The sequence below is a fragment of the Fukomys damarensis genome, unplaced genomic scaffold (genome assembly GCF_012274545.1).
Source record: "Fukomys damarensis isolate Sample0158 unplaced genomic scaffold, DMR_v1.0_HiC HiC_scaffold_15, whole genome shotgun sequence".
In the NCBI taxonomy this organism is placed as follows: domain Eukaryota; kingdom Metazoa; phylum Chordata; class Mammalia; order Rodentia; family Bathyergidae; genus Fukomys; species Fukomys damarensis.
In genome coordinates, this window is record NW_022900927.1 from 28,009,402 (window position 1) to 28,035,687 (window position 26,286).

The 26,286-nt window shown below is 31.0% G+C and overlaps 1 protein-coding gene across 4 annotated transcripts in view; it reads left to right on the forward strand.

Annotated features, from left to right (window-relative positions):
• The window catches only part of Usp15 (ubiquitin specific peptidase 15), a 123,513-nt gene that overhangs the window by 37,758 nt on the left and 59,469 nt on the right, over window positions 1-26,286 (forward strand). For all 4 annotated transcript variants that reach the window (XR_004517281.1, XM_010644540.3, XM_010644542.3 and 1 more), the window contains exons 4-6: window positions 4,916-5,042; window positions 10,487-10,632; window positions 14,015-14,076. Coding sequence is in view for 3 of the 4 variants with exons in the window: in XM_010644540.3 (XP_010642842.1) it covers window positions 4,916-5,042; window positions 10,487-10,632; window positions 14,015-14,076 (335 nt within the window). In the remaining variant the exon portion in view is untranslated. The remainder of the gene's footprint in view (window positions 1-4,915; window positions 5,043-10,486; window positions 10,633-14,014; window positions 14,077-26,286) is intronic.

Below are 26,286 nucleotides of genomic sequence, written 5' to 3' on the forward strand. Positions count from 1 at the left end.
GACAGAAGGCTTTGTAATGAATTTAAGGTGTGCATTGGCAAGATTGTCCTCTCAGTGATATTAATAGCGACATGCTGGATCATCAAACAAATCTCAATAAGTTGCAAATAGTAGAAATTAGTGCATTTTCTGTCCCCATTGAGAGTATGCTAGAAATCAGTAGCAAAAAGATAACTTGATTACCCCTCAGCTATCTAGAAAATGGAACAGTATACTTTTAAATAATCCTTAGTCTAAGAAGAAATAAAATTAGACATTTTAAAATGAATGATAATGAAAATACAACTTAAAAAAATGGGTAAATAATTGTTAGCTTAAGTACAAACATGTAGAAAAGAAGATAGTGGTTTTAAGAAGTTAAAAATTAGAAATTAAGTAATGAAGAAATAGTATAAAATCAATATAAGTAAAATAAAATACAAACCTGCCTTACAAAAGTAGCAGTTAGGTAGTTTTAAAGAGAGTAGATAGCCCATAAAGCTGGAAACATTTGCTGTCTGTCCCTTTACAAAAAATTTGGTGACCAATCTAGAACTATTAATACATTAGGTCTTCTTTAATTTTGCTCAGTAATGTTTTGTATTTTTCAGTATATTAAAACACATTTCTTAATAATGTTTATTCCTAAGTATTTTTATCTGCTGTTGATATTATTTTAAAATTTACCTTCATCTGTTGCCAAAAAATAACTAGTTTTTCTATATTAACCTGTCAGGTACCTTGCTAAGCTTGCTTATTTAATTCTGGTTTCATCATTAATATGTATTTTTGAAATTTCAAACCTATATAATAGTTATCTCTTTGTCTGTCTTTCTCATTAGATATACTCACCCTCACTCCAAGAATTAAGTCTAACTTAGCTTTGCTAGGTGTAAGTGCTCAGTAAGTGCTATAAAAATGAATGTGGCTGACTCCTGAAAAATACTGTCATTAGTCCTAGTGTTTTGTTTGTAATATTGTTTTTTATTTTTTGTTGTTTTTTGAGACAGGGTCTTGCGATGTAGTTCATGTTGGCCTTGAACTCACTGGTCTCAAACTCCTGGCAATCCACTGGCCTTAGCCTCTCAAGTGCTGGGATTACAGGTGTGCGCATCATGCCTGGCTTTTTTATAATATTGTAAAGTACCATATTTCTTTAGAAATTACTTGTTTCTCTAAGAGACAACCTACAATGGGGGAAAAAAATTTTACCAGCTGCTCCTCAGAAGGAGGACTATTATCTAAAATATATAAAGAACTAAAAACAATCATCCCCCCAAATATAAAGACCTGATTCAAAAATGGGCATCTGAAATGAACAGACATTTCTCAGACAAAGAAGTAAAAACATCAAGTAAATATATGAAAAAATGTTCCACATCATTGGTCATTTGAGAGGTACAGATGAACAACACTGAGATTCCACCTCACCCCAGAAAGAATGCCTTATATCAAGAAATCAATAACAGGGCCACGGATTTAGTGCAGTGGTTCCGGGGCCTGCCTTGCAAGCTCAGGGGCCCGAGTTCGATCCCTGGAACCCACCCCCCAAAAAAGAAATCAATAACAAATGTTGGTGGGGTTGTGGGGAGAAAGGAACCCTTCTCCATTGTTGGTGGGAGTACAGATTGGTGCAATCACTATGGAAATCAATATGGAGATACTTCAAAGAACTAGGATTAGAGGTTCCATTTGACCCAGCTATCCCTCTGCTGGGTTTCTTCCCAAAAGAATTAAAAGAGTTATACCACAGTGACATATACACACCCATGTTCATAGCAGCACAGTTTGTAATAGCTAAAACTTGGAAACAGCCCATTTGTCCATCAGTTGGAGACTGGATAAAGAAGATGTGGTTTTTCTATAAAATGGAATACTACTCAGCCATAAAGAATGCAAAATTAGATTCACTCATAGGAAAATGGATGCATATTGAGGTTATACTCTTAAGTGAGATAAATAAGTCACACATATAAATACCGAATAGTTTCTCTGGTATGAAAAACTATAATTGAAAAAAAGATCCTAATGAGATAATTGACAATGTGAAATAGGAAGAAAAGATCTAAAGATGTGGGGGAAGTGGAAAGGGTGGGGGAAAGGGAATATGGGAAAAGAAAAAAAATGAGAAAATGAAAATGGAAATAATTATAAAATGGAATACTACTCAGCCATAAAGAATGCAAAATTAGATTCACTCATAGGAAAATGGATGCATATTGAGGTTATACTCTTAAGTGAGATAAATAAGTCACACATATAAATACCGAATAGTTTCTCTGGTATGAAAAACTATAATTGAAAAAAAGATCCTAATGAGATAATTGACAATGTGAAATAGGAAGAAAAGATCTAAAGATGTGGGGGAAGTGGAAAGGGTGGGGGAAAGGGAATATGGGAAAAGAAAAAAAATGAGAAAATGAAAAAATGGAAATAAAGTATTCGTAAATAGGGAAGGGAGGAGGGGGTGAAGGGAGGGCAGGGATATGGGGAAAAATGAGAACCAAGACCTGTCATATAAAGGTACAAGATCCCAGTGATGAATGTAACTGTACTGTATACCTAAAATGTACCAATAAACTCAATGAGGAAAAAAAAAAAGAAATTACTTATTTCTTTTTCCATATTTGAAATAGGAGGATGTTGGAATGAAGTAAAAACTCTGTAAAATTTACACATGGAGATATAAGCAGTAGACTACATTAGGTTTAAATATATTTTGTAGCTTGTACAAAATGTCTCTACTATTCACAGTGAAAATGAACAAATAGAAATTGTATTTAATTCTCTCACAAACTTAGTAAATAGCTTTTGCGTTCATTGTGACCATGATGTAACGAAAATATATTTGTATATTCATAAGTCTTAAATGTGAGCAAAGAACCTAATTCTACATGCTACTCTTTCCTTATTTCTGGCATTATAACATCATTGTAATTCAATTTGACAGTATAGCTGTTACCTCTAAGTATGCCAAGTAAGAATTTCTAAATATCCCTGTCTTATTTCAAACATATATTTTGATGATTATAGTAATCAAGTAAATATAACACCATACCTTGATTTTTATAAGCTTGTTTCTTCCTGTTACAGTTCTCATACACATCAATTTCAGTGGTTATTTTCAATGCAAATATTTTTAATGAAGGTAGGCTATATGTAAATATATAATCAACATGATCATAATATTGATTTGTAAATATACTAATATGGTCTTTAAAAATAGTTTGAAAACAAACTCATTTTTTTAAAAGGAACAGCTTGTTATACTGCTTTTGAAAGTATTAAGGTATAATTATGTTCATAGTACTCTGAGTCATACTGATAATGCTCTTAGTAATGTAAGGTGGTATTGGAGAGAAGAAAAATATTCTGAAATCCACTTGCGTGAATTTTGAAATACTCTGGATGTTTTGCTTTCTTTGATCTTATAATAACTTTATGACAATTCAGTTATCAGGTTCTCTCCAGGAAAATATCTATTAGTATTTTGAAAGTTGATTCTCATTTTTTTATGATGCTTATTTAGAAAATATATTTTTCAATATAAATCATAATGAGGATTTTCTTATTTTGTATTTATTTATCCTATTCATTTCTTTTCCGGCTCTGTTGTTGTCTGTTCCACTTGCCTTTATCTCCTGGTGTATAAATGAGGCCTACAGTTTACCTCAGTTTTAGCAACCTACCAATTATTTCTATGTATTTAATGTAAGTTATTTTAGGATTATACTCAGATATTGAGTCTCAGTGATCAAATTTCTGATGGATAAGATTTGATTTTTCTACTTCAGTATAACTACCACAAATCTTACAAATTTAAATGTGTTGTTACTTTCTTAACCTCAAAGTAAATCAGCACAAGAAGTTTAAAACAAATCTTGTTATTTATTCATTTTATAACTAGGTAAATCAAGTTTGTTAAAAGGAAAGGTACAAGCAGGCTGTTAATTGTTTTAGAAATTTGTAGCAAAACATTAAGAAAATATATATGAAAAAGTGTAAAGATTCAGGCAGTAAATGCCAAATTAAAAACTTAATTTTTGAGTTGAAACAATTTTCTCTGAAAGAGAAAGATGAGTTTTTAAAACCAGTGTTGATGTAAGCTTGTGAGTACATCTAAGTCATTTGGAGCCTCCCTTTCACCATATTTGTCTAATGTATCACATATCAGGCTGATTACTATTTTCAGAAACAGTATTCATGACTGAAATCCTACAGTTAACCTTTAGAAGATCAAAAGGAAATATACTTATTTGAAAGGTGACCCTAATATATAAATATTTTCTTTTCATACATGATTGCTTGCATGTTTAACAGCTTTTATTTTTCATTTGTTTCTTAGAATTACTAAGTATGCATGTAAAGGTCAAGCAAAGTCATTTTAGACTGAAACTAACATATCAGTTACAGAGCTATAGCTGAACATTTTGGCAGCACTAATTTGGATTTACCATTTTAAAAGATTTATTTTAACATAGAGTGATAATACAGCCATTATATTAAATTGTATGAAAATTTTTAAGATATTTTTGTTTGAGATTACTGTTAAAAGCTACATATGTATCTTTAGTCAGATGTATTTGTATATAAATTATACATATATCTAGAGAAAAATTTAATATAATTGTAGGTAAATTTTTTAATCATAAAGATTGATTGTATTCATTATTTATAGTGTTCTTTAGATCAGCAAAATCCTTTCCAAATTGTCAGTTAATGTTTTAAATCATTATTATTCATAGTCTGCTAAATTCTAAAATTTCCATAAATGTTTCTTAGTTTAAAATTTTCAACTTTCCATTATTCTATTATATTGACAGGTTTTAGTAGTTAATTGTCTTTCATTGGAGATCTGCAGTTATTTTTAGCCCATTTAGAAAAATATATTGCTATGAAAAAGAAATACACTAATTTGTCTTATTTTACTTTTTAGGTGGTTGAACAGGGTATGTTTGTAAAACACTGCAAAGTAGAAGTATATCTCACAGAATTGAAGCTCTGTGAAAATGGAAACATGAACAATGTTGTAACTCGAAGGTTTAGCAAAGCTGACACAATAGGTAATGCAAAATCTTGTCTTTTTTTAACCATTATTTTGTTATACTCCTGGGCTAAAAACTTTATCATAAACATTAGATTCTTAACCTTGATGTCTTACTTTACAATTGAATTATTGTTTCTCATTCTTTTGCATTTATCAAATAAGTTTAACGTTTTGCTTTTTTAAAAATCAAATAGTCATTGAATTTAGTACAGCATTTGAAAAATGTCATGTTTATAACAAAATATAAACTTTTAAATAGAAATTAAGTAAAACCTAGTAGGTAGCAGGGAAAATGGCAATTGATTATTTTCTTTTTTTCTGTGATTTTACTGTTTCATACTTAAATACAGTTAAGTAGCTAAGGCAGCAAATTAGCATCATTATAACCACGTTGGGTTTTCTTTTCTTTTTTTGTTAATGCTAGAGAATCATAGTCCCAAGTATCAGTGAACCTAACTGTCCATGACTTTGTATGTGTTTTTATTCCTTTTGAAAGCCATGTTGTCAGCTAAAATTAAGAATTGTTAAAAAGTTTTTAAAATTATGTTTAAAAATATAGCCCTTTTGTTTAAACACAAAATAAACAATATATAAGGTAATTATTTGATTTCAAATTAAATTTTTATAAAACAAGATTAATCTTAGAAAATGCATATGAATAATATAGAAGGACACATGATATGCAGAATTCAACATGGAAAAAATATTAGTAAATTTATGAATTATGGTATTGTATAAGATTATTATTTGAACCAGTCATTAACACTGTGATTAAATGTAAATGAAAATATATCTGAATTTCTTAACTACATTTGACTTTTATAACATCCATTTCAGAGCAGAAAAATTCTTTTATTCTGTATTTTTATGAAACCCTGCCATCTTTGAAAAACCTCATGCTTGATTAATCCTAATATTTTCTCCAAATATTACGTTATTAATTTTTTATTCCTCCATCTTTATTTTGCTAGAACATGTATAAGTGCAAGGTTCAATTTCAGTAAACTCATACAGTGTCTTAATGTTTAAAGAGTTAAGATTTCTGTATACAATTGTTACTTCATTATAATTATTATTATGGATAAACTCCTTTGTATAGGATTTTCAGATTTTTAATATGTGAGAAAATAAAACTATTATATACTAAAAGCTGGAAGTTTTCAGTATATGAAAATTGTATTAATATGTGTAGTGAGAATCTTCAAGTTTAACAAGATTGGTTTATTAAAATTAATTCAAAGACTGATCTGAGATTTGCAGACAATTGGAATACAAGTGAAAAGCAACCTTATAAAATAGTTGATGTTTCCTAGTTACTTTTGTTTTTATATTTTCTTTTCTCTTTACTTCATTTTCATATGAAAGTTACATATAATATATATGTATGTATATGAGACCATTGAAACTCTTTCGATGAAAATCAGCAACTGACTTAATTTCTAAATTTAAAGCAGGTATACTAGAGTTTTCATCTTAAGTAGGAATCTGTTGAGGAGTGATGTTATTTATAAAGAATCTGCTTCAAAAATTTGGGTTGTTTTGTTTTGTTTTGTTGTACCAGGGATCAAACTCTGGACCTTGCACTTGCAAGGCAAGTGCAATCCCTGGCCCTATTCAATATATTTTTAAATATTCCAACACTTTAAATGCTACATACGTTTAATATATACCTTAAAATTATATCTGAACTGAATTTTTTACAGATTTTTACTGTTACGTCAGTGTTTTTCAAACTGAGTTGTTACATGATGACTGATTAAACAGTTTTAAGGAATAAAGAGAATTTAACAGAAAATAGCAATACAAGATATCAGTTGTTATATATGTCTTTTGAGTTATTCTTGCTGTACGTTTTTTATCTGAGAGGAAATTTACTTTTTAAGCAAAAGATTTTGCAAAAATTAAAATGAACCAGGTCAAAGAAGCTGCCTGGTTACAGTTATCAAACAACTAAATGGTTATTGAACGTTTAATATGTCTTAAGTGCTTTATAGAAATGCTGTTATTTGAACCTCAGTAACCCTGTATCTTCACAGACAATGAATGTTAGATTTATAACCTATCCCTCAGATCACCTGGATACTGATAGTAGAGCTAACATTTTAATTCCATATCTAAGACTCTTCCATTCCACAATCTTATCTCTTAACTGCTCCTTTACACAGTTCATGCATGCTTAAGTACTATTAATTTTGCAGTTACTAATTGGATTAATGTTGTTTTTCTGTAAGTTTTGAAACACTTTGGATGATAAACGAAAGATGGATGTTTCTCTTTGTAATTATTTTAGAAACCTTGATTTAAAATGATCAAAAAACATGCCCATAAAATATAACTATATAAATTATTATATGAACAGAATTAGAAAACATAAATTCCTGACTCTGTTTTTACTAAATTAATAGAATGTTAGCTTTTTACCTAGTACTGCACTACCTTGTAGTAAAAATTATAGTAGCCTTAGGCAAGATCTAAATAATATACCATATCAGAGCAAAGGTAATTAATTATCTTTGAATATTTTACTCCCTAAATTGACATATTTTGACATTGCCCATGTTCCAATACGACAAATAAAATTGTTTAATGTTCCTTTAAAGCTAACCAGTTTTTGTTCTAAAACTTCTTGAAAATTTTTTGTTCATAAATTTTATTAATAAAAGTGATTGACATTTTGCTCACCCTACTAGAAATATTTTCATAGTTTTATTTTTATCATCTTATTAACATTTTCTATATCTGCTTTTTGTTAACTGGCTAAATGGGTTTAAATTAATATGTGGAAAATAAATGCTTTCAGTCCCTTGACATTCTCAACTTCAGTGATCTTGACCTGCGCTAAACTTTAGCCACCGCTTCCCAGTTGTGTCCTAGACTGTCATCTACAATTGCACTTGCCAATCTCAGTTTTCTGATCTTGTTTTCCAGTCTGTTCCCATTCTCCCTTGAGCCGAAAACATTAGTGCTGCTCCTCCCTTGACACTTGTTATACTGCCCTCTCCATTGCCAAATCCAGTAGTAATTTAGGAGTATTTCATTTTCTCAACTTGCCAGCAAAATTTAGCACAGTAATACTTTTCTGTCTAAAAACACTTTTTTTTTTTCCATGTAGCTTTCTGAGCAGTTTCTCACTGGCTATATCTTGTCAGATTTCTTTGTAAGATACTCTTCATATTGATAATCTGAAAACATTAGTGTCTTCATGTTCAAGCCTTGGGTCTCCTGTCTTTTCTTTTTTATCTGATCTCTTGGCTTTATTCTCTTAATGTTGATGTCTCTTAAATTGATATGCCCTGCCCAAAACTGTCCCTAATTCCAATTTCAATCATTCTATGTGTTCACTTGTATATCTGACAATCATGCCAAGATAATTATCACGTATAAAGCTAAATCCCCTCCCTTCTTTTCAAAACCTGCTACCCTGTCATTCTTCCCCATCCCAGTAAGTGCTACTTCTTCCAGTTGCTTAGGCCAAAAAACTTGCTATCATGCTGATACCTTTATTTCTTATCCTACATATGATCTAGCAGCATATCTTCTTAGCAATTACTTTTGGACCTATTTCAGTCTGACATTTAACACTGCTTCCGTTTCTGCCACCTCAATTCAAATTGCTGCAGTAGCCTTATCTCCTGTCCTTGACCCTCCCACTCACAATCTGTTCTGTTTGTCACACGTAATGTCAGTCACTTCTATCCTCCTAACTCCTCAGCAAATTCCCTTTTACTCAGAATAAAATTAGAATACTGTCCTAGCTTACAAAATTTGATATAATCCTGCAAAAGTACCTTATGTCCCATGTCTTACTTATACTTAAGCCTCATTTATGTGCCATGCTATTCTAAAACATGCCAGCTATATCCCCACCTTTGTATTGGTGTTTCTTGTACCTATAATGTTCTTCTCCGTATATAATGAAATTTCAGTGAAAATGAAATTTCCATATATATTTGTATATACCATATTGTGTACATACCATATTATGTACATAAATACATTTAATAGAAAATGTGTGTAGAAGAAATATCAAAATGGTAACAGGATTATTTCTTGGTCGACATTTCCTTTAGATTATCAATACTTTATATACTTTTTACATGAGCAAAATATATTTCTACAGTCAGGAAAAATGTATTCATTCATGTAGAAAGACTAAAACAGCTCCCCTCCTTGGCTTCTTCTTGTCCTCTCCTAGGTAATATTTCTTGATCTAGAGTGCTATTAACATGGTGTGTCCATTTCAGGAATATACCACAATATATTGATGAAGTATGTTTTTCTGTATGCTTATTATATTGTAATAGAAAGAACAACAACAAAAATACAACCCTACCAAGATAGAAAGCAACACTGACAGCTTACTTTATGTAATTATGTAACTATTCTGATGAATGTGCTTTAATTTTTGTAGTACACTGTCACATATACTACTAATTTAATCCCTTAATCAAAATCTAATTGATTATAAGATTATTATAGAACTTAACTGCCAAGTAGTACCTAAACAGAATGTGAGAATAAATATTAGGCTAAGTTTGGGTACAGCAAATATAGCATTTTAAATTTCTTCAGAGAACATATATTATTTGGTATTTTATAAATAATGATTTTTTCAAAGCAAATTAAGTATTCTAAAATTTAGAGGTATTTTATATTTCTTGATCCATCATGAAGGATTTTGTTTACAATTTTCATGAGTCTCATAGGTGAGATATTGATCAGCATTAGATAGGATTGTATTATCTAATATTTATTTGTAATATTTAAAATTTTTAATGTATTATTTAACTGTAGAGCTTAATTACATCTTCACTCTGAAATACATAAGTAATCCTGTGTCTAATTTTAGACAGGTTAAGCTACTCAGGTTTTTTTAAAAAAAGAACTTCTTATACTCCATAAGTTAATTGATTTAGAAACAAGGAAAGTATAGTTTTACCTTAAATATAAGAAATTTTTATTAATATAGACATCAGACCAGGCATTTTTTTCATTGTGTCCACACATTCTGCTGAGCTGTTCAAAATGTATTGTTTGCTATAAATTATTCTTAAACTGGTTATGTTATAAATACAGTATTTCCCATTTGTGGCATCTTTCAATCATACTTGAATTTATAACTCCTATATATTCATAGAAAATATATTAATTTTATAATATGTCCAAAGCTAAAGTTCCTCCTAATATATTATACTTTAGCATTGTGTAATTGAACTCTTACCTTTTGAAGTCTTAAATTCTCCAAGTTATTATCTGTCAGTTACAGTTATTTTCTATAAAAAACACAGCTGATCGTTAAAGACTTTATTTTTGTTTTTAATATGTTTTTATACATTTGTTCATCTATTATTGCTATTCCATCCTTATTTTAAATTTAGAATTTTTACTCTGATAAGCATTTCTCTCTTGGTTTATTTTTAAATTTTATTATATTTACATATCTTTCCTCCTTAAATCTAGATACAATTGAAAAGGAAATAAGAAAAATCTTCAATATTCCAGATGAAAAGGAGACCAGATTGTGGAACAAATACATGAGTAATACATTTGAACCACTGAATAAACCAGACAGCACCATTCAGGATGCTGGTTTATACCAAGGACAGGTATTGTTTAGTAATAATGTTTGTTTTATGCATATTACACATGAAAATTTTTCATTCACAATTTTTAATGACTATCCTTTAGTATATAATGGATTTTACTTTCTCTGGCTCCCTAAAGTCATTTTGTGTCCCTGCAGTCAGTAACATTAACTTCTGAGCTCCTCATTGAGCTTGAAAATTATCTACTTGTTAAGAAAAATTATTTTCAATTAAAAAACAGCTAATACTGTGTGTCTGCAAATTTCCTGTGAAGGACCAAATGATCTTGAAATCTCTGTATACAGGCCATGAAATCTCTGTATACTCTGCCATCATAGTAGCATGAAAGCAGTTATAGACAGTATAATACTGTAAACAAGTGGGAAATGGTTACGTTACTTTAAAACTATTTTTAGCAGGGCAGTAGGCTAAATGAACTCTGCTTACCCCTATTAGCACAGAGTAAATCCTAGTTTGGTCTGTCTTTATGGTATAATCCAAAGAAATGAGTGAATTGAGAAATGAAGATGTTTAGTTAAAATCAGCAACTGATTCTACCTTCTAAATATTGCTTGAATTAATCTCTTAACATTCTCAACCCTTATCTTTCATATTCTCCAATCTCTTATGTGTCTACTTAGTTTTGTCTGTGCCAAAATATTCATTCTAAAGTATAAAACTGATTTTTTTCCCCTTCTCTTGCTTCTTAAAGTCCAGACAGTTTAATTCACCTTGCAAGACATAGTTTACCCTCTTGTGGAGTCTTCCAGCATCTTTGGGTTATTCTTGTCTTGTGCTTTATACTCTAGCAATATCAAGGAAAACTGCATTACACTTCTCTGTATACCCTGTGCAATTCCATAATACTCTGCTTTTGAATATTATTCATCTGCCTGTTATACCCTTATTCTCAATCCCTGTATCCATCCAACAAAAATTTCTTTCAAATTATCCATCCATGTCATCCTGTAGAACACTAGATCAGAGTAATCACCCTTCAGATTCCAGGCCAAATGTCACATCATCTCCTCAGTCTTTCCCCTTTTTCTCAATAACCACTGATTTTTCTACTTAAAAGAAAAGTTATTCCCTTTACTTCCATAGTGATTTATGAATATGTCCTCTAGACTTTTCATTATATACTTCAGTTATTTGTATATTACACATAGTTTCACTGTAAGATCTTATTTTGATTAAGCTTTGTGTTTTTTGTTTTCTTTTTTTTGTTTGTTTGGTTTTGGTTTTTTTAGTACCTAATACACTACCTGATGATCCAATCAACATATGGAAGTTTTGGTTTTGTTCCATTTTATTTAAACGCTTATTAACATCTGACATCAATATGGATACTGAGTTGTAAAAAAAATTCAAAGAAATGGATAGGAATTAGTTTTTAGTAAATTCCTAGAGTATATCAAGTATTGTGCTTGACTCTAATAAAAAGTGGGTTTTTTTGGGGGGGTTAGTTTGGGGTTTTTTGTTGTTGTTGTTTTTTTAATGATTGCAGTTCAAAGGAAAGGCACCTAATTGAAGCAGAAATGAGGCCCTTGGAATTAGTCAACAGACCCCTGGGGAACCAGTTCCCTCTTTCTGTTTTCCACTAGATATCAACTTCTCTCCTTAGTTACTGTCCACTAGAACTTGAGGTAGTTCTGGTAGATAAATTTGAAATTATATAGATTTTTTTATTTAAATCTTTCCAGTAATCCTATGAAATGGATGTTATTCTCTCTGTTATATACATTAGCAAATTGAGACTTAGCCAGGCTAAGTTGTACATACACCTATATTCCCAGCTTGTAGTTTTGAGGCTGAGGCAGAGAGATCACAAGTTTTAGGCCAGCCTGCACAACTTTGTAATATCTTATCTCAAAATAAAATTTAAAAAGACTGGGGGTGTAGCACAGCACTAGAGTACTTGCCTAACAGGTGTGAGGCCCTCAGTTCAACCCTTTTTTACTGCAAAAGAAAACAAAATTGAGGGTTACAGAATTAAATAATTTGATGTAGTTGGTAGGTAGTAGTTTATCAGACTGAAAATAAGAGGATAAATTGATAAGAATAAATATCCCTCATGACTTTGATCTTTGGCATAGGAATGTTTCAAAAAATATACATTAAATTTTCAGATTTTATAGCAGTTCTTTTTTGACTATGATAAAATAAATGCTATCCTGAACTTTTTAAAAAATAAAATTGAAAGTATCCACATTAGAAATCAAGAAAAAATATATTATTGAAGCATTTGCTTCCCCAAATTGGTACTTTCTCTCCCTTTTGTGTCTTAACTTAAATTTTGAAAAATTTCTAAAATTATCTTCAATCTGAGGTACTGTTTTAAGTATAAGTAAAATTTTATTCAGAAAATTAGATATTTGAATAAAGGAGTCAATTTTAACTTTTCTAATGGCCGTTTAACATTATAATCCAAGAGATAGTGATGTGGCTTAGCAGTACAGCACTTGCCTGACACACAAGGTGTTGGGTTCATTCTCTAGGACAATAACATAATAATCCAAGACTATAAAATGTGGTGTTTTGGTTGTTTTGTTTTGTTTTATTTTTGGTACCAGCGATAAAAGTCGGGTCCTTGAACTGTGAGGCAGATGACAGCACCACTGCGCTTAAATCCCAGGCCCATGGAATTTTAAATGTAAATGTCATTAGAAACCAAAATGTAATGGCCTAAAGTTTTAAATATTGTAACTTTAAAATTTTCTGTGGCTAAAAACTCTTGTTTAATAACTGATTTGTGTTCCAAATGACCACAATCTTCGTGTGTGTGTGTGTGTGTGTGTGTGTGTGTGTGTGTAATGTTGCTATTGCTACAAGTTTCAGTAAAGAAAAGCCTTCCTCAGAAGTTGCAAAATCACCCACTAAATTCTATTGTATATATCTTTAAAAATTTATAAAACTATATTGGAACAATAATTAGAAAACTGAAACAGTGATCCTTAGCAAAAACTAGAAGAAAGGCTTCTCTTTTAGTCTGGAAGATGTAAGAAAGGATTATGTGTTTAACAAGTATAACTACTGATTGAGAATCTTTTATTTGCACAGTCCTATGTTACAAGTTACCAATACAAATAGAAAACATTTCCCTTAAACTCAAGGAACTTACTTTTTTTTTTTTTTTTACTTAGTTTAAACTTTCTTGAAGTTATATAACTGATGGGTCTATTTATTTTCCATGCTTCTCACTGTCATTGATGACTACTTCTATTTGAGGTCTTTTTGTGTCCTTTGCCTGGCGTTGGAATCAAAATGTGGTTACCTCTTTACTTGCTCTTTTGTGTCTTTTATCACAAAATTACTTTAGTTTCTTAGTGTATTTAGCTTTCTTCTAAAGCTACTTTAACTTCAGAGTTATAGAAAAACACCCTTTATTATGTCATATTTGCAGGTGTTAGTGATAGAACAGAAAAATGAAGATGGAACGTGGCCAAGGGGTCCTTCTGCTCCTAAGTAAGTGCTCCCACATCCGTGGCTTATTGCATGATTTTAAAGCCTTTTGATTTCAGATAGTGAAATCCAAAATAATACAAGAATCTAAATGAGTATTACAAATACATACATTCTTTATGGTTTAATATTTTATTATTAAAGAAGTTATAACTTTGCACTTAAATTAATACAGTATGTTACAATTTAAAAAGATTCCAGTTCAAGTCTTTTAGAATAAGGTATAGTGTAAATAAAGTAAATGTGAAAGTGTGTTGTCTGATGCCGTTAAATCATTAAACATTTTAATTTTTTGAAGTATTTATAATTTTTGTTTAAAACATCTATTAAGGAACTCTATCAAAATGAACCTGATGTGAAAGTAATTTTTATGTACTTAAATATATGTTTTGGATCATAAAAGCATATAGTATCTGAATTATTAAGAGTTGCTTAACGTGGTGAATAAAGGAGGAAATAAACTTTTAAAGAGTTTTAGAGGGATCAGATCTGTACTCCCTTATCAAACACACTTAACAACAGTTGGTAGTATGGTGTGTGTGTCATCTATAAATCGGTAGAGTCTGAAAACTAATATATACTCAAATATATTAATATTGCTTGAAGAAATACTCAGCCAAGTAAGATAAATGAAAACTAAGTAATATTATATCAGTTCAAATTAGGTTGATGTCAAATGAATTGTGAAAAAAATTTTAAGTTTACAAAGCTTTGGGATATTGAATGTTTTGAGAGGGGTTGTAAACCTATAGTGTTTTGAAATACTTTTTTTTTTTTTTTTTTTTTTTTTTAGTCTGTTTTTCTCTTTGTTTTTGGTTTTTTTTTAAATTTTTTTTTTTTTTTTTTTTTTTTTGAGACAGGGTTTCACTGTGTAGTTTAGGTTGGCCTTGAACTCACTATGTAGCCCATGCTACCCTCTAACTTGTGATCCTACTGCCTCAAACTCCTGAGTGCTGGAATTACAGATGTGTGCTACTATACCCAACTTGAAATACTTTATAAATTTTTTTTTAAACTCTATGCTATTTGTCTTTAAAACCAAAAACTAGGTCCGGGGATTTAGCCCAGCACTTCTGCCACCTGCCTCACAAGCACAAGGACCTGAGTTTGATCCCCAATACCAAAAAAAAAAAAAATTAAAACCAAAAACTAAAATGTACCTTCATTGAGTGGTTCTCTATTCTTTTCATCCTTTGTGAAGTTTTCTGTTTAAATTTGTCACAGAAGGCACCTAAATATATTACTTACATAGAGATAATTTGCCTACTATAGAGGTGAACTTGATATAAAAGTAGAACTTTAAGAAGATATTAAAAACATATGGGTTAATTATGTAGATTTCATAGCTGATAAAGATTTGGAAGTTAGGAATATTTTCTTCGTGTATATTCAAGTCTTCAGATCAGAGCTACTATTTTTTTAAACATATGTTTAGAATGTTATATACTTCCCATATGGTTAAATAATTTTTGAAATTACAAAATTACCTATGGATAAAAATACCATGAGTTTCAAAGATTAAGATTCTTTTCTACATAAAATTACTGATTTTCACTTGAATATTTCTATTGTTTGGGTGTCTTTCTGGTAGCTCATTCATTCATTCTAAATGAGGTCTCACTGTGCTGTCTGAGCTGGCCTCAGACTCCTGGGCTCAATTGATCCTTCTGCCTCAGTCCCCCAAGTAGATGAGATTTTAGGCATGTACTGCCATGCCAGGTCCCATACCATTTTTGTTTTCTTAAACAACTACAGTGCTTGTTTTGTGTAAAAGAAAAAACAGTGACTCATATAATTCCTAATACATCATTTGCATGCAATATGTTGCTGAATGAAAGCACAGTGTTAGAAATATGCAGTACAATTAAGTTTTATTTTCTACTAAATCTGCCAGTGTAATAAGCATTCCAAATATTGAAGTATGAAAGTGTATATTCATTATAAAATGTAAGAAGTACTTTACAGCAGTAGGTCTCATACTTCCAAAATGATAGTTTAAGAGAATATCAAAAAGGTTTTGATATTTGCATTTATGTATAAAAAAACTCAGAAAACAGTGAACAACAGTTTTCTTAAACTTGAGAAAGCCTGTATACCCAACTTTTGTGGTAAACATTACAGTATATTTTATTGCAAAATTTCTAACAATCCAAGTATGCAAGATAAGAAGTAAAGTTTACTATCTACATATTACACAGTCATCTACATGAAAATTAAAAACAATCAGGTTAACAATCTTTTTATAGAGGAGCACATAAATATTTTGTGGGCCATATGGTCTCTGTCATCACTATAATATTGATAATGTAACATGAAAGCGGCCCCAGAAATTATGTCAGCAAATGACCATAACTGTTTCTCAGTAAAACATTATTTATAGACAGGCCAAAAGCTTGGATTCAGATTTCTGACTCTTGCTGTATACTGATAGTAAGCCACCTAGAAAATAGTCAAACAAAAACTAACCTAAGGGCTGGGGAATTAGCTCAATGGCACCATGCCTGCCTCAAGCGCAAGGTCCTGACTTTGATACCTGATACCAAAAAATAAAATAAAATGCAAATAACCTAAAAATGTATAAAACCTTCATGGGAAAAAAATTCTAATTTTATTATGATGCAAAAGGTTACATATTAGCTAACCTATTATTAATGCCTGTTTCCTCTAAATTTGTTATGTTCCTCCTTGAAAATTATTTTTTGGGGGTTCATTCTAAAATTAGCATAGACTGATGAGGGGGTTAAGTCAGTTTTGACAAAGTGGGGGAAAGAAGGAGTAATTGACCTATTGGATATTGAGAATGACTACAAAGCTATACTAATGAAAACATACTAGCAGAACAAAAAGACATATAGACTGAAATCAACCAGTAAAAAAGTAAACTCAGAAAGAAATGTGTATTGTGATATCTAATAATGTGTACCACAAGTGGTAAAGTTGTTCAAAGCAGATAGATACTAAGATTTTATTAGAATTATATATTTTGGAGAAAAAGGCTTACTCTAGAAATATGGGAACACCCAAATAAATGTAAAGCTTTAAAGCTAGTGGAAGAAATTTTGGAGAATATCTACCATACAGATCACAGAACATGTGAAAATTTGATTTGATTTGATTATATAAAATTTAAAGATATTTGTTACAAGACTCATACATGAAATTAAAGATTAATATGAACTTTGGCAAATCTAAAACTTACAAAGGAATAATATCTATAATGTATAAAGAACTGTTATAGATTAATAGAAAAACAAAATATGAAGCTTTAAAAATTAGGCAAAAGACAAAGGTATAGGGACAGTGAGAAGGATAGGGAAAGGGAAAAGGAAAAAAATATGAGAAAATGTAAAAATGGAATTAAAGTGTTTGAAAGTGGGGAGGGGAGGAGAGGGTGAAGGGAGGGTGGGGACAAGGGGAAAAAATGAGAACCAAGACCTGTCATGTAAAGGTACAAGATGTAATGAATGTAACTGTACTGTCTACCTAGAATTTACCAATAAATTCAATTTAAATTTTTAAAAGTTGGGCAAAAGATATGGATAGACAGTCTAAATAAGATTAAGTACTGACCAGTAGGTAGGGAGATGTACAAACTAGTAAAATCAGAAAAAATAAAAATTTAAGACATTGCTGATGTGTTGAGCAGGATGTGGAAGTCGTACATATGAATGATGGATCTATAAGCTGGTATTACCAGCTTCTATAAATCAGCCGATATTTATTTAAATTGGGAATTATTAATCCTTCTGCATATGCATGTCCTTAAAGGTATAATCTTTGTTCTATGTTGTTTGTGGTAGAGAAAAATTGGAGGCAATCTAGCTAAGTATCCATCATGGATAGTCTGTGAGAAAAATAAGATGGTAATGATAATGGGGAGATCATTGAAAAAAAATGGATAAAGCTTTAAACATAGTTGAGAGGAAACAGAATAAGATTTATAATTCAGTACATTTTGTAGATTTAAAACAGAACTGAACATGTTACATAAAAATATTACTTAAGGATACAGAAAAAGCACTATTACATAAGAGGGAAATAAGAGTAGAGCTAAGAGGAGAAAAAATAAAAAGTTTGAGGATTTATCACTTCAATATATATTTTATACAGTTGAAGCAAGCAAGTTTGTTTCCAAATGAATGTCAGCTTAAAACAAAAACAAATGGAAAGCTTGTATATTCAGTGAAATCATATTACAAGTATATATAACAGGTAGTTTCAGTACTAGCAAAGAGAATGTAATTTTTATGTTTTCACAATGAAGTGTCAGGATACTAAGATACAGCTTTTTGTTTATACCCTTCAAAAATTGTCATATGCATTAGACAGCAATACCTGACCCTCAAAATATGTGAACATGCTAGTTCTAATAAACATCACTAACTTTCATTCTCTTTTTCATACTGTGTAATGCATAATCAATTCCTAACTAAAGTGTCAAAATTCAAGGAAAAATAGAGTTCTAACAAAGTGATAGAAGAATCCTACAGTTTATTAAAACACAATATCCTGGGCCCCAACCGCAGCATTTCTGATTCAGTAGATCTGGGTGTTGCTCATTTCTCATAAGCTTACACGTAATGCTATGGTGTTGGTCTAATGACCTCACTTTCAGAAATTCTATAAGTATGCTTTTGACACATACTACAGTATATGGTTCCCATCCAAACCATCAGGATATAAATCTTAATGCTAAGCCCAGGAATTTGCACTTTAGGTGCCTATGAACAAGAAAATATATAAGCATACTCCCACAGTAGTCACATATGAGAACAAGTTAATATCTTACTTGACTGACTTTTCTAACAGCATTGAAAGCATGAATATTAGTGCTGTGATGATCTTAACTTTGTATTAGGTGCATTTTGATCAGATTTGAAGCCAAAAATCACGGGTGGGGGGAGCTGCCTGAAAGAAATGTTAAGTGTTATGTTAAGAGTAAAATATAATTTTGTCTTAAAAATGTACTCCTGTAGTCTCAGTCTCTTCTCTTCTTTCTCTCTGCTTACTTCCATTCCCCCTTTTACTCCCTCTCTTTCTGTCCTTACCATATATGTGTATATGTCATCCTATATACCTATGTATATATGTATATGTATTTTTAATTAGATTATTAAACAATGAAAGTTTGTATTAGAAATCTGAATGTGGTGCCACAAACTTGTAATCCAAGCTCTGGAGGCCAAGGCTGAGGGATCTCAAGTTTGAAGCCAAACTAGGCAACTTAGTGAGAGACTGCCTCAAAGTAAAAAAAAAAATTAAATAGGGCCAAGGATGTAGCTCAGTGTTAGAGCACCTGCCTAGTATGCATGAGATCCTACATTAATCCCCAATACAACACAAGGAAAAAAAACAAGATCTAAGAACAAAAAGCAAGGACATTTAAGAACCCAAGAATTATTCAAAAAGTTTTCTAACTAGACTTTTTATGCTAAATATTGACATAGTGTTATTTTATCTCCTTTATATTTATGTTATATATTAAAAATAATCAAAGTTGTGGTTTCAGAATTGCATTTCTAATATAGTTTTTTTAATTTTTAAATGTGGTCTTTTCTAATGATACCTCAGAAAAGATTTTCCTCAAAGTTTTTTTTTTTATTTTGTTAGATTTGATGATTTATTTTCTAAGGATGTTATCATTAAATAGTCTTAAATATTTTGTTGGAGATGTATAACTAGTTATATCATGTATTTCTAAACAGTGATTTTAAAGAAGAATTATTGATGTAGAAGCCCGGTGAGATTCCTGAGGAGAAACCTGTATCAATAGGTTAATTCTTACTTTACCAGGAAATTTAAAGTTACTGCCTTATTTCTTAGCCATAACTTCATTGAATTTTGACTCTACTGTATACTTCTCTGTATTGTTCCATTTAAGTATAATTATTTCAGAGGATGCTTTTGAAGTTAACATTACATAAAGAAAATATACAAATTTTGTTTTTCCAAAATAAGTAAAAATTATCTCTTCCTAGGGTAATATTACAGTTTAATTTAATTCATCCATTTTCAGTAATTTCCCAAAAACTATTAACAAAAGATATGTGTATTGTTTAGGTATTTGATGAAGAGAACTTAACTGATAACTCTGAAAAGGCTGTTCTCATGGACTGGAAAACATCCAGGGAACAATTTACTATCAGCCAGATAAATGAGTGGCTGGGAAAAAAATCAGATGGAAAACCATGCCAATAATTTTTAATTTTTACTCATACATTATTCTTATCCCCCTTTTTTCTTTTTTTTTTGTTTTTGTTTTGGTTTTTTTTTTTTGTTTTTTTGAGACAGGGTCTCACTATGTCACTATGTAGTTGAGACTGACCTGGAACTTACTGTGTAGCTGGTCTCGAACTCACAGCAATCCTCTTGCCTCAGCCTCCCAAGTGCTGAGATTACAGGCGTGTGCCACCATACCCGGCCTCTTTTCCCATTTGTAATGTTCTGATTAACAGAATTTCATATTGATGACTGCATTTCTTAAGTATAAACTTAATCAAGTGTAATAATATTTTTACAATATTCTGTCCTGAATGCTCTGCTTTCAGAGAGGAAGCACTTTATAAATAAAACTATTGCATGCTACTTTTTTTTTTGAGATATACAAGGCTCTAGGTGACTCTGAAATATTCTGCCTCTCTTTCTACACCATCTATATCAAATGTTTCTTCAAAATCTTTTGAAGCATAATTAAATCCACTTCACATATATAACTGCAAAGCTAAATGGGGTCAGAAATGGTGCCAAGACATACTTGGTTAAAAATTATTAAGATACATATTATACATAAAGAGTTTATTTCATTTTAACAAATAGTACTGCGACTTTCATACTTTAGCTCTCTTGTTTTTGTTACTGTTCTTATAAAGACACAGACAAGGAGTAGCTATTTCTGAGAATTTATAATGTGCAATAATGAAACAGCCAAACAAAAATACCTAGGAGTTAAAGACAGGGAACCAAAGTTTGGAGAGTAATCAGAACTACAAGTATGGAGTCATATTTGTAGAAAGTGGGGGTGGGGGACTCTATATAAATAATCTAATCAGAAATGCAGAGAACAAAATACTAAACCTTAAAGAGTGTTCCAAAGTAATGATATAAAACAACAAGATCAAACAGAATAATCATGAAAGTTCAGAAAAGGTAGACCTCTTTGGTGATACAAGCCAAGGGAAAAAGAGCTTCTATAAGAAATGGAATGGTCAGCAATGCTAAATTGGAGAAATGTGAGAGATAGAGAACAGAGATCAGTGTTCTTGACAAGCAAAGACCATTGTTTAAACTTGCTCACAGTATTTAAGTAGCGTGACAGGAATAGAAAAGGGGCAATGAAGACTCTAGTCAGAAAATGAAACTGGTATAGGGCATCATTTAATTTTTATATTTATTTAAAATGGGACTTGGTTGGAGATGCAGAATTCTTGGAAAGAGAAAGAAGCTACTGTCTAAATGTGTTTGTGATTTAAATATGTGCGTCTTTTCTTGGTGTCTTTCATCTAATGACAAAGTATTATAATAGTATTAGAATTAAGTTCCTATTTACTATTTACCAAAAAAAATTACTGTTTTGTTGTTAATGCATGTGCATGCATAGACACACTCTACCTTGTAATTTTGTACTTAGAGGTCACTTGATTTAATATTAAGATCTTAAATGAGTGTACAGATTTGCCTTTGGAATCCTGAAAATGTATGAAAATTAAACAGATCTTTTCTACGTCTAAAATTTTTACCTTTCTGTTCTACTTTCTGTTGTAGAAAGACAAACATGTAACCTAATACTAGGTCTTGAAGTTTTACCAGAGTATATGGTCACAATCCAGATTAGCTAGTGTGAAATAATGAGAGTCAAAATTTAAAAGCCATATCTAAATTTAATTGATGTTAGTAAATTTAGTGCACGTATAAATGAATGTAATTTAAGTAAAATTATCTGAAATGCTTGGAACCAGATTTCAGATGTTTTCATATTTTGGAATATTTGGATCCTTTGTTCAGAAATTCAAAATTAACTCCAAATCTGAAACTGAATGTCATCATTGGTCAAAAAGTTTCAGATTTTGGAGTATTTTAGATTTTGGGTTTTCAACAGATTAGGGTTAGTCACCCAGTATCTATTTTGTCTTTCTCTCTTCATTAGTTCCCAAAAGGATTTGAGCAGTTTATAGTAACAAGTCAAGGTTAATAATAATTTATAGTAACAAGTCAAGATTAATAATAATTTATAGTAATAAGTCAAGTTTAACTATATAAATAAATCAGAAATCGGGACAAATGGAAAATACAGTCACAGCATAAAATGAAATCAGAAAAAAATTAAAGAGCCTTTACAGTTATTAAAATTGATATGCATATGTGTGGACTTTTTCGTGTTGTGATTCATACTAACCAACTGAAAGGAAAAATATACATTTGAAATAGTTGGGGGGAAAATTGAATGCAGACTAGACACTAGGTTGGGACTGATGATTGCATGTGGTGATGAAAACAAAAGATACCTTATCTGTTAGAGCTCCATACTGTAGTATTTATAGGTGAAATTGTATGTGTCTGGACCTTATGTTAAACTAGTCCAGAAAAAAGAGAAACCAAGGGAATTATAGAGTAAACAATAGTGGTAGAATGTTAATTTTTGAAGCTAACTTATTGATATTAGGTACATGATAATTTGTATGCATTTCAAATTTTTCAATAATGAAGTTAATGAGTTGCACATCTAGTTTTGAAATTCGTAATGGCTGAAGAAGTAACAACAATTTCACTTTTAAAAGAAATGTTCTGTTCTTTATATAAAATTCAGTCAAAATACAGAATAAAAATAAAGTTATGGTAAGCAATTGATTTGTAAATTTCCTCAAATTCTCTTTTCTCTATCTTTTAGTATCCAATGCACTACCTGGCTTGTAGGAGGTACACACAAGAAATCCTTCTTGAACTGAACTAATCTGTATCTCACAATACTAAGTGTTTAATTTTTAAGAAATGTAAATTTTTTCTCAAAGAGCTTGTCTTAAAATGATTGTTAGAAATACAGAGAATTTAAGGTTCTTATCTTTAAGTATACTGTTTTGTCTACACAATCATTAGATTTTAGAAATTAGGTTTTATGTTAGATTTAAAATTAACTATAAAAAATCTTTAACAGTTGTTTTGCTCTGTCAGCATTTGGATCGTGTTTTTGTTGTTCAGTATTATAGTATTAGGTTTCCATGTGTATTAAATACTCAGTTAACTTACCAAGGACAAATTGTAATTTTCAGTTGAAATAAGCTCAAGCTGGGGATTTAGCTCAGTGGCACTGCACACAAGGTCCTGAGTTTGATCCCAGGTACCAAAAAAAAGCTCAACTTAGTTATGAATTGCACATTTTTGGTTAAAACATATTTGGTTCAGGGAAATTCAGATACTACTACATTAAAACTGTCAAAAATAAGGTTTAATTTTTTTCTAGCCACTTAAGCTAAATTGATCTTTACTTTTTTCTGAATTAAGAGGTAAATCAATGTTTTATACTACATTCAGCCCAAACTAGCCAAAAATATAAGCAGATTTCTCTGACATTTGATTTACCTTAACTTTAGGTAAATAGCTTGCTATCCAGTTATTTATTGCTCATATATTCTAAGCAGCTCTTTTTCTCTCTAGAAAGCCATTAGAGGAGTAATGTAATTCCTGTATTCCCAAGGGACTCTGATTATCACATATAGGCTGACAAGTCAAACCACTAAGTAACCTGACATCAGTTCCACAGATTTTAGCTATATTAGGCTACATGTAATCTAGATGAGAAGTTGGAATCAGCCCAGCATGGTGGTGCAGGCCTGTAAGCCCAGCACTTGGAAGGCTGAGGTGGGGGATTGCCTCAAGTTTGAGGCCAGCCTGGGCTATATAGTGAGTTCAAGGCCAGCCTGCATTATGTAGTTAAGACCCTGTCTCAAACACACAAAAAAATTAAAAAGTTGGAATCAGATAGATAGATGATCTGTAGTCATTTGTTAATAATATCTGTAGCAGCATTTTTAAATTATTATTATACTTAAGCTTCACCTGTGAGTCACAACCATTCTTATCTCTTGTTCTTGCTATTTAAGGACAGTCTTTCTACTTATAATCTTTCTACATGTATCCTAGATTTTGCTTTTGCTTTCATTAACTCCTCACTCCTACAGATACAAAATGCCTGGCATACTTCTACACATATTTTTAACACGACATTTTTGTTTGTTTCTTTTCTAATGTCATCTTCTCCCTTTACCTAGGAACATAAACAGATCTCTCCTGTATTTGAAAACAAAGCCTTTAACTTCTTCCAGGTATCATTTTTTTAGCTTTTCACCCTAAACATTTACTTCTTTTAAAGGGCTCTATCGCTGTTCCTTTTCACTGACTCATGATTTAAGGACAAATTCTTTGTCCTTTTTTTTTCACCAAGTTTATTTGTTCTCTTCTTAATACCTATTTTTGATAGCTGTCTTGTAAAGAAGGTCTCTAAATTTGAATCCATGATACCACCTTCTTTTCAAGGACTGTTCTCACTTCTCTGACCAGTCCTCTGTCTTTCTGGCTTTCTTCCTCTTCATGGTCACCACATTTGGTTGTGCAAGTAGTGGGATGCTCTGGGAGCTTCTTTCATGTTATTCTGTATGTGACAGGCTTTCCCTGACGTGGTACAGTGCATAGCTTCACCAGCTATATTTGCAACAACTATGCTTATAACTTAAATGCATTCATAAGCCACAGACTTATCTAAAGACCTGATTTCATGCCATAATAGGTGCTTAAAGTCAGGTAATAGGGTCTATGTAATCCTCTTCCACAACTTAAACAGTATGCCATTCTGTATTTCTAGACTAGAACTCTACCAAATTCCAGACTTTTCTTAAATATAAGGTATGACTCATCATGTCATATTAAACAAAATCTTTTTCCTCTATCTCCTACACTCTCAACCTAAACTGTATTTATTTTGTATATTTGCTGATTCAGCTACCATCTCAGAGCCATCCTGAGTTCCTCCTATAACCTCACTTCTCTTCTCTAATTAATAAGCAAGTCTTACAGAATCTACAAGACTACTAAACCTGAAGTTTTCAAGCATTTTGCTTTCAATGCCCCTTTATATTCTTAAAACCTATTAATGTCCCAGTGAACTTCTGTATATTTGAATTATTTCAGTGTTTATCATATTTCAAGTTAAAATGAAATTTAAGATATAAATAGCAAGTTTGAACCATTATATTTTGAAATAAATAATACTTTTATGAAAAGTACCTAAATCCCTCTCCTCAAAAAACTCTAAGTACTTTTTTTTTTCAAATTACTGTAATATTGGGCTGAGTAGGAGAAAGGAGACAGCTAGATTTTTGTGCTTCAGTTTCTTGTGATATGTTTTCAGGTGATTGATATAGCAAAATTTGACTAATGGTGGTTTGTTTTAAAGGTTAATTGTACTATTGACTCCTAAACACATCAGTGAGTTTTTTATACTTTTACATTAAAATATTTCCCATATACGTAGCTTTATGCTTTTTGATCATTTAAAAATATTGATTCTAAGTTACACATATTTTTCAAAAGTCAATGCATTTCATAATACAGGTTTTTTAAATAACATGTTTTTTAAAAATCAGTATTACGAAAAATGTCTTTGGGAAGTTGTCAACCTCAGGGTGGCAGCCTGCTTTGCGAAAATTGTATCAGTGGCAATATTTACTTCCTGCTGTTTGAAGTGGTAGGCTTCTTTTATTCATTTTTTAAGAACATGTCTGCTAGATAATCAAATATCAACAACCAGTGGCTCCCTATATACCAGAGTGAAAAAATGGTGTTAAAAGGTGATAAATTTCACTTGCAATTCAAATAGTTACGCAAATCTTTCCTCATGACAGCTATGGTACTTCAGTATGTTAGCACATGTACTTTATGCACACTTTCCCATTTCTCAGAAAGTATTAAAAAGAAATGTAACCAAGGGTCAGATTTAACAAAACCAGTAATTTTTATTTTTACAACATCATGCTCAAGTGAAACTGCTTTCTAAAGAGTAGCGTGCTAAGGACTGAAGGTACTCTGTCACTGCTTTGATTAATTGAACTGCACCAGCAGTTCTATCCACCCTACTTCTCTACTATCAGTAAAAATAGACATGGAGTAAAAGCTAATGAAATAACATTAATGAAATAACATTTAAGTAGCACCTTGTAGTATTAC